Below are 19,025 nucleotides of genomic sequence, written 5' to 3' on the forward strand. Positions count from 1 at the left end.
CTAACATCTCAATATCCTCATGGCCCAACTGATTCCATGGCAGGGGGAGGGGGGGAGTCCTAAATCTAGAGGATGATCAGCAGGCCCTTGTTCTGTATACAAATCTGAATAGAAGGCATGAAAAACTTTCAGGATCATGCATCGTTGAGCCACCAGTGTTTTCTCTGCTGGGCCTTTCTTGCTCTAATCTTCTGGGCAAGACACCTGCCCGTAGCTTCCCCAAATTCGTAACATTGTTTCTTGTAAATCTGATATTTACATGCGATTTCTTGAGACCATATTCGATTTATATTAGATTTACATCTAGCCAAATTATCTAATAAATCAGCTAAATCATTAACTGCCGCTATACCACAGGACAACCTTTCTTCTGCTGTCTTAAGTTGGCTATATAATTCCATAATGGCCGACTTAGCCTGTTTTTGTAAAAAAAAGACCATAGCTCAACACTTCGCATCTAAAACAGGCTTTGAACGAGTCCCAGACCATATCACCCAAAGCTGACTGTCTATTTATTTTATAATAATCTTTAATCCAGCCCTTCATGTGGTTAACAAATGAAGCATCCTTTTGGATGCAGTTGATGCCATTCCAATGAAAAAAAAGATTTCAGTCTGCTGCACTGGGTTACTTTTTTTTCACAAGAAATATTTTAGTCTTGAATTGAGGTGATCCAGTTGCGGAATATGTGAGATTCAACTTGCAGGACCTTGCGCTACTTGGATTTTGAGAATGCCCAGAAGCATTAACTGGACAAGAGCAGTATGTGATAAAGACATGTGACCAAGGAAGGCAACCTCTCCAGACAAACTGCAATGCACCTCTACTTTAGAAACTTCTTGAATTTAAATATCTCTTAGATAATGGAGTGGTGCCTTAACAAGCATGGTTGGGTCTAGGACTGGTCACTCTTTACCCATCTGAGACAATGGCAGTTATTTACTCATTATGTACTAATTTTTTCCAAGAGCACTCACATGAAGCAAAGTTGGACAAAACTACTTCAAAAATTGCATCACATTTCTTATCATTGAAAAGGCCAATAGGTTCGATGCAAATTTATGCAGCACCACAAAAGCATCCTCTTAACCCTTAGTAAATCTAGACCCAACTGTTTGCCCCTACGGGTTAGCATGCCTTTGCATGTATGGTCTGGTGGCTCAGTGAGCTAATAAATAAACTGCAGACTTTTTGTTTGACACAATGGCCAACAGTTTAAATCCTGGTGGGGATACTAAGCATTTTTTCCTCTGAAATTTAAAAAAATGAAATTTAGTTGGCCAACACTAAACGTCTGTTATTCAAAACCAATGGTAACAGTTGTATGAGACCCTCTCTTGTGGGCCAAAATCGACATTCAATCTTATCAAGATGTGCCCAACACGCCGTGTGTGCAATCCTCCTTCACACGGGGAAGGAGGATCGCACACACGGCGTCCAGATTTTTCATGACAGGAGTTATTATACCTGATGATCTTCCTACTGGCCACAGTGCAATACACGGGTCTGGACCATCTAACTAACCAACTAATGATTAAGAAATCCTCGGATTAAGAGGGTTTTTTCTTTTTAAGAATATTACCTTCGGGGCACATCTTGATAAGATTGAATGTCGATTTTGGCCCGCATGAGAGGGTCTCATACAACTGTTACCATTGGACTGCCCTGATGAAATTTCCGGGATGGGAATGAAACCCGTTGGCTGAAGTCTATCTGTTTGCTGAATTTTACGAATTGAAAATTAAAGACATTTTATACTTTACTATCTGATGTTTTGGACTTTATGATCTGCGCACCCCCACCTTTTAGGAAATTTCTGATTGATCTGGAACACAGCAGCACTATTTAATGGTGGGCGCTGGGGTTGTGATTGCGCAGAGAACATACCTATTGGAACTAGTTTGAGGTGCAGGTCTTTAAGGTCCGCCGTTGTGCTTTTCGACAAACACACAATGGATGTCTCACTGACTGATATAGAAATATTGATCAGAGGAACAATTGTCAGCACTTCATTGATTTTTTCCTAAGCGTAGGTATTCTGAACATTGGAAGATATTTCATATGAGACATTGGAAGAAATGTTACCCTATGTATAAGATCACCTGAGAGTAAATGGGAAATTAATACCCTTTAATTGTATAAAATAAAAATAGAACCCAGGCAGGAATTCTAAGGGCCAGATGTACAAACATTTCATTTTGCGAGTCTCTAATTGCAATTTTTTGCTACTTGCAATTAAAGACTCACAAAATGTCTCAGACACATTAGAGATTCCCAATGGTGGTTGCAATTAACCTGCCTCATCAATATACATGAGGCAAGTCAAAATTTGCGACCTACTGAATGGACAATAACACAGGAATAGAGGCCTATTGGGGACAGCAGAATACCATGTCGGTGTTTGCTTTTAAATGAAGCAACTGTTTTTTTTTAAATGCAGCCCATTTTTCATAGAAGAAAACGGGATGTGTGTCAAATAGAAAAATGAAACCTTTCTGTTTCATTTTTTAAGGGTAGGCACGTGGGACCACTGCCTGCTCATAAAAAACGTTTTTGCTACCATTCACAAAGGGTAGGGACCCCTGGGTAACCCTCCCTGTTTGTGACTGGCTTACCACCTGCTTGAAGTAGGTGGTAAACTGCGATTGTTTTGTGACCGCATTCCGGTTGCAAAAGAATTGTACATCCCCCTGTGACTTGCTATTAGGAAGGGAAACCCTTGGCTTGCCCCTTCCTAACAGTGACTCGCAAACTCTATTTTGCGAGTCGGTAATAGGTTACCGACTTGCAAATGGGGCTTTGTACATTTGAAGATGCTTTTTTCCGGTCGCAAACTGTCTTAATCGGGTAATTTGCAAGGTGAAAAAAGCTTTGTACATCTGGCACTATGTTATTAAGCAGTCTGTAAATGTAGTTTATTTATTTATTTATAAAGTTTTATATAGCGCGAACATGACCCACGGGGGTATCAGAGCGCTTTACAGTACATAATTTTCACAAGTTATACATACAATCAGAAATCGCATGTAATACAAAAGAGGTAGACATTGGTGTTTGGATATAATCGGTGGCAAATAGGCAACAAAGTGTTAAATATTTAGGATGTTAATTTGTTCATTAGAAACAATTTCGCTTCTTTTTTGAAGGTGGTAAAAGAGGAGATTCTGCGTATGTCTGGTGGAAGGTTGTTCCAGATCTTCGGTGCAATACCTGAGAAAGCTCTGCACCTAGTTCTCTTTTTGTGGAAGGATTGAGGTTTTAGTTGTAGTGAACTTGCGCTTCACGTATGTCTGCAACCTCCCGACCGCTCTAGCTTTTGCGCTAGATAGCTGGGGGTGTTGCTATTTAGGGCTTTATGTGTCATACAGGCGATCTTTAGTTGTAGTCTCGACTCGTAGGGCAGCCAGTTCAGAGCCTTCAGGGCCGGTGTAATGTGGTTAACGTGGTGTAAAGGTTGCTGATTTCTCATCTGGTTTTGTAGATTGGGTATCAGCCTGATTCACAACATTTGTTATATCTGTACTTAAACATGCATATGTCCTCTTCTAAAATGGAAATTCTAAATTTCTAGAATTTGGAATTATCAGAATGACACTTACTCAAGAGAAAACGTCTGTCTACCTGTCAGACATTTCCATTTAAGGAAAAGATCGGAGGTGAGAGGCACATAAAACTTTTACGAATTCACACAAACTCAGATCTGATCAATTTGAGTGCCACGTATGTTTTCCATGTAGTTCCCAAGCTGCAAATGCTCATAAATGCGCACAAAAACAAAATCTTTGGATGTGAAAGAAGAATCAACCTTAAATTCAGTAGATTGCAAGTTTGCGAACAATCTGCCACATTTAGATGAAGCGAAGGAGACTAAGGGCCTGATCTAAGGTCTACTGATCTACTATGCACCAAATTTAGAGATGACTGCCAGCCCAGCGGCCTCCTCCGTACTTTAAAAGAAACCGTTGTCACTGAGTTTCCTTTTATTGTACAAAAACAATGGTAGACTGCCACCATCGGTTGTGATTGCTGTTCACCACACCTTTTTGTTTCCCAGAAATAACCTCCCAAAATGGGATTTTATTTCTGAAAAACAACTAATGGCTCCCACACCCTTAAAGTTTTGTCTGAGTTTTACTATTTTTTTCTTTCGCTTATCAGCAGGTTTTTCCTGATGGTGATGGACAGAAAAAAAGACATCACATCATCCACCCTAACAGCATGGGTGGTGAAATGTTTTTCCTTCAGCGGCCCCAACTCTGTCAGGTCATCAAAGGAAGATTCCCATTGGAGGAGCAATTGAGAGCTCCGTCATTTCAAATCTTAAGGTCCACACATCTCTAAATGAGGCGGGTGAATGGAGTATTTGGTGGACAAGGCACCCCATTGGAAATACCAAACTCTAAATCAGGCCCTAAAGTTTCAGAAACTATGGAGTCAATGTATTTTAAAGAAACTTGTGGAATACCTATTATATGTTTCATTGCTCTTGTTTATAGTACCTTTCAACATACATGATACATGTATACCTAATTACTTTTACTTTTCTTACCAGACAAACTGAATCCAGACCGATGTAGGTTACGACAAGGCTGTGTTGCTATTTTGCCTGGACACGGTGCTATTCGTGAGGTAGGTGTGGCGGCCCCTGAGTTCGCCGTCACAGTGGTGTCATGAACTGGCCCATCGTAAAGTCCTCGTGGAACACCACGCACATCAGCAAGCTTTAAGTGTAAAAAAATAACAAGTGGATTTTAGTTTAGTTGCAATCATGCAGTTCAGTTAACTGTGACTCATATTGGAAATACTACCTATCTGCTTTAAAAAAAGCAGCATTCTGAGCAGATACAATAAGCTGAAATCAGGGCTAAAATATATTTGAATGCCCTTGATGTTAAATGCCCGGAAAATGCATATGAACATGTAGGTGAAGCAGCAAAATCGAACAAATAGTATTTAACTCAATCCGTTATAATTAGAGTGAGCTAATTTTAGTAGATAAATGTTATGAAAAAGTCGTTAAAAGTTTCTGCCAAGGTGTATTTCATTTATATCATTAATGCTCCTTGTCATTGCCCGTTTCAGGGTGCTCTTCGGTAAAGCTGTGATATGTAAATTCCATAAAAGTTAAGTTGCATGGGGGCATATTAGCAAGGGCTGGCGATATAATTATCGCCGCTTTAGCGTCCGTTTTGGGGCAAAAAGCGGCGATAATTATATCGCAATATCATCAAGGACACGCTAGGGCGTGTTTCCTTGATGTAGAGCCCGTTTTTTCACAGCCTCGCCTCGCTAATGAGATGCAAAAGAGGCGTGACTGTGAAAACAACACATGTTAATATCATGAAGGCAGCTTCGCGATATTAACAAGGAGGTGCAGCGATAAAAAAAATCGCGCTACCTCAGCCTTAACTCAGGAATTTAACACCTGTTAAATTCCTGACTAAGGCATACTTTTAATGGGATATGGATTATGCTGATAGGACCACAGGGTCCTATCAGCAATGTTATCGCTGTTTTCAATAGAACATCGCTGGAAAACCAGCGATGTTCCATTGAAAACACCGCTATCGCTGAAATATTATCGCCATAGCGCTATGCGTTGTAAATATAGCGTTATCATGGCGATAATATTCAGCGATAGCTGGCGATAATTTTTCTATCGCTATGAACGGCCAGCGATAATTATCGCTGGCCGTTGATAATATGCCCCATGGTGTTATAACTGACAAGAGTTTGTTGGCTGAGGTATTGAAAAGTAGTCTGCTGTCTGCAAAAAGTTCTCTGTTTCAACATCTACCGTTATCGAGTGGTCAGATGAAATCAAATGGAAGCATACCTCTGACTTACATTTGCTAAGTCTTTTGCAGGTGCTCACGTGATGCAACGTGACAAAAAATAGTGTGTCAATTTACTTATCAATATAAAGGCATGCGTACCGAGTGCTAAATTGTGTTGTATCACACGAGCCTCTGCACAAAATGTCGAAGGGTGAAACACGAATATTGTAATGTTTGCATGGCACTAATCTGGAATCGTTTATCACAAAACAAGTTGCCATTTATGCATAGTGCAATAGAAGCATGTGAAAAGAGGTTAATAAAGGTTTTATGACAGTATGCAACATAAATTTACTTCATCTACCAAAAACAAAAAAATTAAAGATGCAGATTGATTAAACTGACCACGCAATAGGAATTTCACGCGTGGGTGACCTTTGGAAAACAGGGAACCTTTCCTCAACTGCAAGACCAATACGAGATGGCGCACACTGAGATGTTCCGATACCTGCAGGTTAAACATGCGCCAGAAGCGATCATCCCGCCTGACACTGTCCTTCTGGAGGCCTCCCCATTGGAGGATAGACTCCTCACGGAATACATAGATATGAAAGCCATATCCCTAAAGTACTGCAAAATCGTCAACAATCAGCTGGACCCTACACAATTACTATGGGAAAAATGGCAGGCAAATGTAGGTGACTTAGACGACAGGAAGAGTTTAAGTCCCCAAGGGAGGTGGCGGTATCCTCTAGGTTGCGCCTGATACAACTTAAAGTGATCCACAGGACCTATTTCACAAGAGTGACATTATGCAAGATAGGAAAGACCAACGACCAACTCTGCCTGCGACAATGTGGTGAAATAGGCCCCTTTGATCACACAATATGGGAATGCCCAGCAATTAAAGCATACTGGGCGACAATTATGAGCACAATCACACAGGTTAGTGAGGCTCCTGTACCACCGGACCCTAAACGATGTCTCCTAAACGTCTGGGAAGCAACAGACCTGAATCATTCGGCCCAAGCTTGGGCTACACTAGGTATGGTAATAGCAAAGCGAAACATTGCCAGACTCTGGGGGGCACGTACTACCCCAATATTAGGAGAATGGTGTAAGGCTATGGACATGGCCATGGCAGCAGAAAAGGCTACGTATATTCACAGAGGGTGCCCCAAAAAATGGGAGCGGATGTGGGGAAAATGGAATACATTTAGGGGAGGCATCTGTACCCCACCAGCTACAGAATCATTCTCACACGATGATGACTGAATTGGAATACTATGTATTCACTAACAGGCCTGCGATGTCTATACGATATAATGTTTGCCTGCGGTTGAAAATTATGTATAATCAAGAACAAATTGTCATGTTAATGTGTCGTGTCGCAAATGTTGCTACTGCAAGTCTTGTACCTAATAAAAATGTTAAAAGAAAAAAATAAAGAAAACTGACCATTTCATATTTAATTTTTTACATTCGTGGCGCACCAATTGTGGCAGTAAAATCATAAACATCTATTTTTGCTACAGAACATCAGCAGAAAAAGACACAGAATAAAAGCGGGAGAATGGGGTTGTACCAGAAGTGAAAAAAATGAAAAACCAATGTGGGCAGTTGAGATGACTACGACAGCGCTATTTTGAAAAAATAAAACAACAAATAATGGAAAGGAGGATAACAGAGTCAGGGGCATCACTTTTTTTGACACTCCAGTGACGTAGCGCCACTTTCCATATTTACAGGGTGGCGCTAAGCCACTTAGCATGGCTCAACAACACCTTGTAAATAAGTCCCTTTCTGCCGCAGTACTCTGCGGCAAACGGCCATGCAATAGGTCTTGCTATGGGCGTTTCACCATAACACCCATTGTGTTTTTTACACTGTCACAGATTTACAAGGCTGAGGCAGCCCCAAAAACTAACGCCAGGGAATGCCAGGCATTAGAATGGTGATAAGAGGAGAAAATATATTTTTTTCCTCGTTTTGAGCTCTTTCCATGTGTGCTACATTCTGCAGCTCACATAGAAAGCGCAAATCGCCATTATTGATTGTTTATGTGCAGGAAGGTGACCCTTCCTGCACATAAACAATATTCCCTGCAGCTCAGGCACCCTAGCAACATGGCGGAATGGGGCCTGCTTTGGCGCTAGGCAGCTTTTTTGCGCCAGCGCTAGGGGAAATACAGGGGTGCGCCGTATTCTTGTGAATATGGCACATCCCTGCGTTTTCAAAATGTCAGAGCGCGGCACTGCCAAATTTGGCACAGTTCTGCGCTCTGACATTTTTTGTAAATATGCCAGTATGGGGCATTTGTACAATGAAGTGGTGGAGCGCGTCGTTAGCCTCCTTGGCTTAACGACACGCTCCGCCACTTCGGAAACGCAAGGCTGCACCATATTTACAAGAATGTGGTGCTGCCTTGCGTTTCCCCCTGCGATGGCACCAAGTTTAACAACTTAGCGCCAGTGCAGGCACCCTTGCACCAGAGTGCAAGGGTGTCTGTGTGCAGGGGAAGATTGGTTATGTGTAGGAAGGTGTCACTTCCTGCACATAAACAATCCTAAAATGCCCTTTTGTAACTTGTGAAGTTACAAAATGGCATTTTAAAAACAAATGTTTGTTCATGTACAGGAAGGGACACCTTCCTGTACATAAACAAACCGTGGCATTTTGCTTTTCCCATGTGTGCTGTACAAGGCAGCACATGGAAAAATAAAAAACGAGGAGAAATAATTCACTTTTCCTTGTTTCGCCAACTTAAGACCAGGATTTTCCTGGTCTTAATTTTGGCGCTGCCTCCTGTGTACGCCATCTTTGTACATAGGGGGCAGCGTCAAATACAATGGGTGTTGTGGTGGAATGCCCACCACAACACCCACTGCATGCCCCTTTCACGCTAAGTTAGCTTGAAAGGGTGCCTTATGTACAAGGCAGCGTTAAGCCATGTTAAGTGGCTTAACGCTGCCTTGTACATAAAGCAAGGCCCCTGTCGCCACGGAAACATCACTTTTAGGGGCTCGTACATATGCCCGTCAGAGTTATAAATGTGATATTCACAGATGAAACCAACTAATGTGCACACAGTGTCTCATCATGAAAAAATAACATCTTAAAAAAGAATGCTTCAAAGCTGTCCTTCATAATGAGCCATGCCTTCGTGTCTGATAGTTTCTAATGAAGCATACAAAGGTTGTGTGTCCTTCAACACTCAGTTGTTTACATCTAATTCATCTAATTCAAGTGTCAGACCCTAGTTGTTTGCTCATGTACTCCCTTCATAATTGTTTTCAGCTCTAACTCCCAGTTCCATGAAGTAAGATATAATTATCCACACACAGCTCCCTACAGTTTAGAAGGGGAATTTTAGCTGGCATGGTTGCACCCAAAGTAACCAAGAAAATAATAAGCAATACATAAACAAGGAAAAACCTTTCTATATAAACCCAACATACATCTTTTCAGAATATTAATATAAGCAGGATACGGGAAGGTTCCCCTACAGCTGAGAGTGCAATTTCCCTGTGCTCCTCTGATCACCACCAACCACAGCACCTTGTGGCAATGAGCAGGCTGATCTTCACCTGCTGTGTGAACCTGTGCGAACTGAGGCCTCTTCTGCTGGATACCGATGTGGCAACTCTGCACCTGGAGTCTCCGTGGTGTCCCAGCACTTCTTCGTTTTACCCGGCAGGTTTCGTATCTGCACTCTCTTCCCTGTGACTTGGGGCTTGCTTCCTGCAGTATGGTGCTGCAGCTGGCAAGTACGCTCCACGGCAGGTGGGGGTTGGTAATTCAGCTAAGGTGCATGTGGCAGACACTGACCTAGATCAGGCCAAGGGATGATGGGGCAGCCCCCTGGTAACATCTCTGGACCATCCTACCTCCCATGTCTGTCATCCCATATTTATTGTACTTAAATCTGACACATCAACCAATATCATTCATGTTGCTAGCTAGGAGCCGCCTGCTTTTGGTGAAGAGCTCTCTTTGACAGGCATGTTAGCGGCTGCAGCTTCAACCGGAGGGGGTGATTTACTCCTGCTTGTCTGACACTCAAAGGCAATATTGTTGTAGAGTCTTCCGATACACTCGGTGTGCAACACAATTTCAACTCCCAGTCCTTTTGTGCAACTGACTCCCTCGTTCAGACTGCCCTTGGAAACAACATAGAGTTGTTTCCAGCAAGAACCAGAGCTTTCGACCCTCCCTCAACACATTGAGTACTATGGAAATTATTCTGGGAGATCAGGAGGGTGAGGCTGGGGGCTTGACGGGGCGGGTAAGTGGGGGTATATGGTAACCTTCCAGAGTTGTCTGCTGCTGTGTCTCTTCAGCAGACAGCGAACCTCAACCTGCCAATACTTCCCGTGACCATACCTCTCCCTGTCCCTGCCAACGTCTCTTATTATCCCAGTGATAGCACTACTATTGATAACACCCTAGATGCAACATAGGGCACTCCAAACTCTGGTACTGAGGCAACTCATGGGAAGAGAGGCAGGCAGCATGCTCAGAAGGGCCGGGCAATACAAATAAACATATGGAGCCCTCCAGATTTTCTTAGTCAAGCAAGTCAGGAACCTCGTGTCTGACAAACAAGGCAGGCAGCTTTGGTGCTAAAGGCAATCTGCTGCAGAATTGGGTCACATCAAAAGGGGAGGTAAAGCTTTAATTTCCCGCTCAGCTACAGTCCACTCAATGATGAGAGGACAAAAAACTCATGGAACAACAGCCCCCCGCCACACCCAAAAACCATGAAATCAGCCCAACTTCCGGCAACACTTTTGAGTCCTCTTGTAGTGCCCGCTATTATACGCCATCGATCTCTAAGGAAATCAATACGGAAAAAGATGCACAGGAGCCATCTCTGCTGGCAATACTATAGTTGCTGCAGCCCCAGCAATCAGAGGCACTACTGCACTATGCTCAATTTAGAGCAGACAATGTGAAAATGCAGCAATCATTGCTTGAAGTATCTGGTAAGGTTACATCTCTACTACTGATGTGGCTGAGCTACAACAATGGTTCGCTGATGTTGAGGAAGTTGGAACAGCTACCGTTAAATCCATTAGGAACCACGATTGACAACTGTAGAATGTCCAAACTAAATTTGAAGACATGGAGAACCGTCAGAGAAGAAATACCCGTAGGGTGTTTTGAATACCGGAAGGGAAAGAGGACATGATACCCGGCAGTTCATTGTTCAGCTGATTGGGGAAGCATTTCCTGATCTTATGGAATGGGACTGGGATTAACAAATGTAGCGTGCTCATTACCTCCCTATCAACTGTAACTATAACACAGCCAATGCCAGCTCAACTCATCCTCGTCCAATTCCAATCTATGTGGGGAATTTCTTGTTAAGGCAGGTGATCTCTTTGAAGGATTGACAAACTACTTCTGTTCTGGTTGATGCTATGTCCATTTTAGTCCAGTCAGCTTTCTGCAAGTCCACTATAGATAGGCTCTGGAAGATGCAACAACTTATAGACCCCCTTAAGGCTGCTGGGGCCCAGGCAATCTTGCAATAACCAACTGGCTTAAGATCATTAAGGATAGGTGGATTCAGATGTGATATTCAGAGCAGGACTCTAAGTCATCTGAAGGGGCCCTCATCACAGATCTATATACTACAGTATTAGCCTAGCTTAGGACAATATAGAGCTGGTCTGATTATGCCATTCCTGAACTGGGGCTGTAATGATGTTTCAGGATGTTACAATGCTATGATGTATGCTTATTGATTCTTATTTTCGTTGTCTTCTTTACCTTTATTTTGTATTTTTCTCTTTTATGTAAGCTATACATTCTAGCTGTTTGCAGTATCTCTCATTATCTGAATCATATCATAGCTCTTACATTCTTTCGTTCTGGCAGCATCTGTGTTGCTGGTTCATGGACAGGTGGACACAAAGGAGAGGTATATGCCTCTCAAAATTTAGTCATCAACAGCTCACGGTTTGGGATCATTGCTTTCCAAGAATGAGGGGGGGGGGTAGGTTTGGCGTGGGGTAGAGGGTGGGTCTTGTTGGGTTTTGCAATGTTGGCTTATGGAGAGGATATGTGCTATGGCATTGTGGGGTGGGAAGAGTGCTGAAATAAGTCAGATTGTTCTTGTTATGTTATTTTTCTACCTTTTTTGGTATATTTGAATTTTGTTCTGGAGTATGAGATTGTTTCTTGGCATAGTTGCTTAGTGTATGGCTAGAATAAAATGCATTTGTTGGAAAGTCTCTGGTCTAAATTCATCCAGTAAATGACAGTTAATGTGGGAGGAAATACAAATGTATAAACCATAGCTACTATCTTTGACATACAAGGACTGTCTTTCACTTAGGAAGCTTGGCTACAATACAATTATTAGCACTTCACAATCTGATTCTATACAGGGGGTTGCTATAATGTCTGCGAAGAGTTTCCAGACTATGGTATTGAAAACTGCCTCGGATGCAAGGGCAGATGGGGGATTGCTCAGTTGGTACTACATGGTCAGAAATGTGTTATTTGTGTGGTCTACAGGTGAAATGTTGATGAGCCTGGGATATTGGATATGCTTTCTTTTGAATTACTGGATTGGTCTGGGGAAGTAATATTGATGGATGATTTTAATTGTGAGATGGATTGCGACATTGATTCTACTAATCGTTCTGCTATTCCGCATGTCTAAAACTAGGATGTCTATCCATGAACTCACATGTATACATGGGTTGACTGATATATGGAGAGTTTTACACCCCTTTAAGCCAGGCTAGAGGTTCTACTTATCTCCTACTACACTATTCTAGGATAGGCATGGCTTTTTCCAGGGGGTCTCTGATTGAGGATGCAGAAATGGATGTGTGCCCTAAGATCATATTTGACCATAATCCTGTTTTATTATCACTCAGATTTGCTGTGCTTCGAAGTGAACAGTCCCAGTTTTGTTTCCTCGTCATATTTTTTCTAACTGTGACTACTGAAAGCATGTGACAGGTCTGCTTACAAAATGTTTGTTAAGTCAATACAGGTACGGCTATACCACCAGTTGTGTTAGATGCAAAGAAGTCATATATCCGGGGCATCACACTTCAGTTTATCCTTAAACAAAACAAGGATGCACTGGAAAATGCCAGACTTATTCATCAGGCAATTCTTCAGCTGGAAATTGTGCATGCTCAGGTGATAGAGCAGGGAGGTGTGGATGAGCAGGCCTTATATTTTAAATTAATTGAAAACCGGTTCCTGCTTGGACATGGGCTGAGAAAAAAGACAGCTGCCAGCTATTCAAAGAATAAGGCTTTACAATATGAGTATGTGGGAAGGGTGGTTTGAATCTTGGCCCATCAAATATCTGATAGGCAGTCAAAATGTACTTACCAAGGTATTAAAGTTAGTGATGGTACAGTTTATTCTAACCTCAGGCTTTTATGGAGCAATTTTCATATTTTTATCAGGTATTATATAGCCAATCTCAAGGTATTAGTCAGCCCGGTCTGATGGAAAATATTCAGGGCTGTAGATTAACCTGTTTAGTGGAGTGTAAGGCATCTACATTTTAGGGAGATTTTTCTGTTTAGTGAAATCGTGGCTGCTCTTGCTGCCTTGCCCTCAGACAAAGCTACAAGAGATCATACCATACCACTTGAGTTTTACAAGGTGTTTAGGGATATAATACCTCTGGAATTGTTAAGGGTGATCCAACCTAATTATATTAAGGGGGGGAGTCCTAACTACCTGGGACATGACAAACATTATCATGTTTTTGAAGAACGGAAAGCCACCCAAGGACATGTGTCCTTACCGACCCATTTCCTTGATTAATACAACTGCAAAGGTATTTGCTAAAAACTTTAGCTACTTGACTTACTCCCCTTCTACCAACTTTAGTTTCACAACAGCAGCATGGCTTTATACCAAGCAGGGACACCACAAGCCATACCAGTATGGCAATCGCGCATTTGATGTTGCAGAAAAATCTGGTATGGTGTTAATAAATGCTGTGAAGGCATTTGACCATGTTATATGGGACTGTATGTGGGCTATGTTGTGAGCTTTTGGCATATAGGATAGATTTAGCAAATTGGTACAGTCATTATATAAGACCCCTTGTGCCACGCTAGTATACAGTGGGAAGCACTCATTACCATTTAAGATCTCTTGCGGCACCCGGCAGGGATGTCTGCTATCTCCTCTTTTATTCACCTTTTATATGGAGCCGTACCTGCAATCTTTGCATATGAATGCAGGCATTCAGCCTTTGGTTTTTGGTGGCTGTGACTTAAACTCACTGCATATGCTGACGACGTTGCTGTCTTCTCCTCGAATCCTCTGCCCTAGCTGAGTCATATCATTAATAAGGCTGATAGGTTTGGAAAATTTTCAGGGTACAAGCTAAATGTAGTAAAAACCCAGGTGCTATTGAATTTTAAGCCAGATTTATCAACACCAGCGGTAACTACAATGGCTGTGTATCTTGGTATAAACCTAAGCAGATGGGTTAATGATATTTTTAAAGTGAATTATGAACACCTGTTACTTTCAGTTATTTCAAAATGAAGGTTCTGGACGGGCTCCTGATCTGTATTATTGGTCGTTGTAACATCATTAAAATGAATATTCTGCCAAAATGTTTGTACTTATTTTGTGCTTTTTCATTGCAGGTCCCAGATTTGTTTTTTAAAGTTCTGGAAGGTGCTATTGGTAGCTTAATATGAGGTTATAGGCAGGCTAGATGTGCTATTCGTTTTTTGAAACTCCCATACAAGCAGGGGGAGCTACTGCTCCCCAATTTAAAGTTATATTTATGGGCAGCATTCGCTGGTCATTTGCGCAATCTGCTAATCCTGTCAGAAACAGATACATCAGCTTTCGGATATCGCTTGCATTAGGATCAGAATATAGGCTCTTTTCTATATATTGGGGGATCCCAATTTCCACAAACGTGTTTGATTTAAAGATGTTAGGGACATCATATATATATGGCAGGAAATTTGGGTTAAATATTCCATAGTTGTGCAAAAGAAAGAAACAGCACTATGGGATAACTCTGCCTTTCCACAAGTATTTCATTACCCAGGTGGCAAGGCCTGGGCAAGATTGGGGGTTGAAACCATCTGGCAACCCTATAAACTAGACAGATTTTGTTCAGTCACAGGGCTTCAGGCCTCTTTTGATCTCCCTCATCATTTTATTTACATACAGGTCAGGATTTTTTTTTCAGGCTCAAACTTTGCGAGCGATTTTGAAAGGTACGCAGTTAACATCGCATTCATATAAGTAATTTAGGTAGCCTTCGATCAGAACAATCTATCAAGGTTTCTGCCAGTATAGTATTGAGGATAGCATGCTACTCGCGGGTATTTGGAGCAGGTTGCTCTCCTCTGAGATCCTCGCTTCTGAAATCCAGAGCGATCTCGACATTGTTGATTGGTCGGTACACTCTATTAATTTAAAATGACAGCAATTTAAGACTATTTGTTTATAGTCTTACTATTTGTTCATTGTATTAAACTCCAGAGAAAAGTTCAAAATGAGGCAGGAACATTGACACTGATAAGACTAGATGTCCTCAGTGTGGCTGGTCAGCAGCAGATACTGTACAAATGTTCGCTTCTTATCCTACTTTAAACTAATTTTGGGATGGAGTGACCAAATTAATTTCACCCGGCTTAGGCTTTGAAGTCCAACAATCACCTAAAGAGATTTTGATGGGAGTTAAGTTGGAACATGATTGCGGTGCAAAGCCAGCCAAGTGGTGGGATTTTATTCTGCAGATATTGGCCAAATCTAGAGCTCTCTCATCCCTTAAAAAATTTGATCGAACGTGGGTGAGTTTTAACTGGGACCCTTTAAAGTAGATCGATGATTAAACTAATGTTTATCATATATTAGTCGATATCTGGTGTAATTATGCTGTTTTGTTTCCTTGTACATTAATGTATACTATTCTATGTTACTCTCTTTTCCATACTCTAGACCAAACTCTGAATCTTCAATCACGTTTTATGTTTATTATTGGGATGATTCCCCTACGTTTTAAATTTGAACTTACATGTATTGACCATATCTGACTTGATAAAATAAAAAAAAATTAAAAAATATATATAAGAAACTAAAACTGAGCTCACAGACATCTCTGTTGTGTACATCTAGCTTTCCCAATTACTCTAGGACGCAAACACCCTCATTGCAGCAATACTTCAGGCTGTTTAATATATAACATGTCTGCACTCTGGCTCTCTGCTACTTTAGAGGTGTGTTGCTCCTAGCAACATGGCATGTATAACCCTACTGTGTACTTAATAACCAATGATGAGGATTGGGTTTGATGTCTCAATGACTGATACGCCCATTTTAATAATCTTAAGGTGACAGGTTCGAGATCTCGTATAATTACTCTACCTTTAACGCCCCTGAAGTGTTGATATAATTAGTAGTACGTTGGGTAGTAATCAACTCTGTTATTTATTGCCATGGGGTGAAGGTGCCCAGCTGCCGCGTCTGACGGCTCTGTTCCTGCAGGAAACAGAGCCATGCTCCTGCTAGACCCTAGAAAAAGTCATGATGAAGAAACACTCCTTCCTGGCGTCAGGGCCAATGCCTACGGTAAATGTTTGGAATTGCTAAGACACCAATACATTCCCACCTTCTGCATGCATTTTTCACTTCTATGTCCTTGAGATGGAGGTCGGTGACTTCAAATTAAAGCAGTTTAATTAGGTTTGTGGAGCGCCAAATTGAATAGCTGGTATCCAAGCACTACTAGGGACACTACCAGTTAAGGGGCAGGCACCCTCTTCAATTAAGGATATCATTGATCGAACAAGTGTATCTTTAATTTCTTCCTAAGAGCCACCCAATACAGTTCCTGTATGAGATCCTTTGGCAGATTGCTGTTTTCTGGATAAAAAATCTAGTTTTGGATAAAAGAGCTTTAAATGTTCACCAAAGCTCTCTGTTGATTTGTACACTGAGGAAAGTGCATTTAGATAAATGTCTGTACCCCTGACAGATGCGTTTATGATGCATTTTCAACATTTGAAAATATTTCTTGGTGGAGCTGGGAACCAATGTAATTTATTGAAGGCTGGATTGATATAACTGTCCTTTGACTGATGCCTACTGTTCCTGCAGCTGAACTATTATGTTTCTACAGCCTTAATGAAGGCACACGGTCAGACAAATGCAGTAGACTAATCTGGAAGTAATTTTAGCATGAGCCAGGGTTGCCCTCTACTCTTTATGCAAAAATGGTTGGGTGCTACATGGGAACATCCAGCAAGAACTCCAGCAACAGCCTCACAGTTTGCAAACTGTGCCAAAGTTAACTCAGGCCCAATTTAAGAATTCTGATTAAGTAATTGGCCATCCCTTTGTATGGAAGGTTGTGTTTCTCAAAGACTGATTTTACTAAGATATGTTTTGTTTTCATGAGGATCAATTCTCAGTGGAGTAGTGTAAAAAAAAAATGATAATAACAGAAGTTATTTCTGTTATTACTTTTTGGCCAGGTTGGGTGGGGCTGAGACTCCTGTGACGTCCGGGAGGAGGAGTGGTTGCCTCACTCTAAAGTGTTCAGGACTGCTTGGCCAGCCCTCTTGTGCCAGCCAAGCAGTCCTGCACACTTTGCATGTTCCCCACCAGGCTGCAGTAAATAGCCTGGTGTGGCACATGCAAACCCTCCCATTACTTGTATGAGCGCTGAGCCAAGGTGCTCAGACCAATCACAATGCAGCATTTTGATTGGCGTAGGGGAGGGAGCCTGTGTTCTTCCGACAGAGAGACAATATCACCTCGAGGGACACGGAGAAGAGACAACTCAAGACGCGGCGAGAAGGCAAGTGTTTGTTTTTTATTTTGTAATTCGAGCCCCTTGCGACCCCCACCTGCCTCTCCACCCCTGTTCCCTGCAAGCCGCTACGATAGTGCCTTAACAATATTACTGGATGCACCCAGTGATCTAGGACATGCAGATCAAATCAATTCGGTATACATGCAAGTAGGGTCTACGTCTATATCGCAGCACACCACAGTCATCCCAACTACTCTTCAACAGCAGAAGCATGGGGGGTAGGCTCTAAATCTAATCCCCTGTATTCCGCCCACCTCTACCATATTTTATAGTGTTTCTGGGGGCACCCTCTCGCTGCAAAGACCAGAATCTCAAGGCCCATGCAAAAGTCAAGGCCGTTCTTCCATGTTACAACCGATGGCGGAGACTCACTCTTCCAAACCCTAGCGACATCACGCTTAGACAGTGTAAGTCCTTGAACTAGCAAGTGGCGCTTATATCTATTGCCACCCAATCCCTCAGCTATATGAAGCATAAACAATCGAGGCGAAAGTTGAATATCCCATCCCAGGACCCAGAGGGGCACGCAGCCACCCCTCTCCGAAACCACTCCAGTGATGCATACGGCCATATTGTGTGAAAAAAGGACCCTCAGCTACCCCACAGCGCAGGCACTGAGGGGACGTGATTAGCCCCGCCCACCACAACCTATACCTGGTCAAATAAACCCAATGCAGGTATTTGAATTGAATCAGACGCAAGCGGGTGGCGATCGCCGCGCCACGTGGGGATTTGAGCGCCTCCACCCAGTCATCCTTGTCAAGGGGACCCAGGTCCAGCTGCCAGGCCTCCCGTGTTTTATGCAGTGTAGTGGGGGTATTATTTATGAGCGTACAATACATTTTGGTTATTTTATGGTCCCCCAGGTCTCCCATAAAGACCTTGGTCTCAATAGAGTTGACATAAGGTAGATTATCTTGTTGCGCCACATATGGGGAAAGGGCATGCCGCAATTGTAGGTACCTATAAAATTGTGTGTGGGGCATATTTTATTCTGTCCGAAGTTCCTGAAAATACTTCATGCTCCCTCCATGCATAACTGCGCCCACTGTGTCTATTCCAATGGCCTCCCAGCTCCGAAACCCAGACAACTGCATCAATTGTGGTAGCTGACCATTGCTCCACAGGGGGGTTTCCTTCGTCAGTTTACCCCACCAACCCATTGTGCGCAGCGCTTGTATCCATACCACCAAGACCCTCTTGGTCACCGGTGGCAGCACATTTAGCAGCGGGCCAGAATACAAGACCTGTGTAGCGACATGGCCCCCATCTCCCTGCGCTGTACTGCATACGCTTGGTCTCTCCAGTCTTCGTACCACCATTCGTTGAGGACCAGTATGTGAGAGGCCGCATGATAGGCCTGAACATCTGGGATGGCAATGCCTCCACAATAGGTGGATTGGAAACAAGGC

General features: G+C 42.5%; 1 protein-coding gene across 2 annotated transcripts in view; it reads right to left on the reverse strand.

The window, feature by feature from the left end:
• Positions 1–19,025, reverse strand: part of DPYSL4 (dihydropyrimidinase like 4) — a 186,158-nt gene that overhangs the window by 18,836 nt on the left and 148,297 nt on the right. For both annotated transcript variants that reach the window (XM_085606201.1, XM_085606200.1), the window contains exon 13: positions 4,550–4,721. In XM_085606201.1, the coding sequence (XP_085462327.1) occupies positions 4,550–4,721 (172 nt within the window). The remainder of the gene's footprint in view (positions 1–4,549; positions 4,722–19,025) is intronic.

Source organism: Triturus cristatus, chromosome 1_2 (assembly GCF_964204655.1).
Source record: "Triturus cristatus chromosome 1_2, aTriCri1.1, whole genome shotgun sequence".
NCBI lineage: Eukaryota > Metazoa > Chordata > Amphibia > Caudata > Salamandridae > Triturus > Triturus cristatus.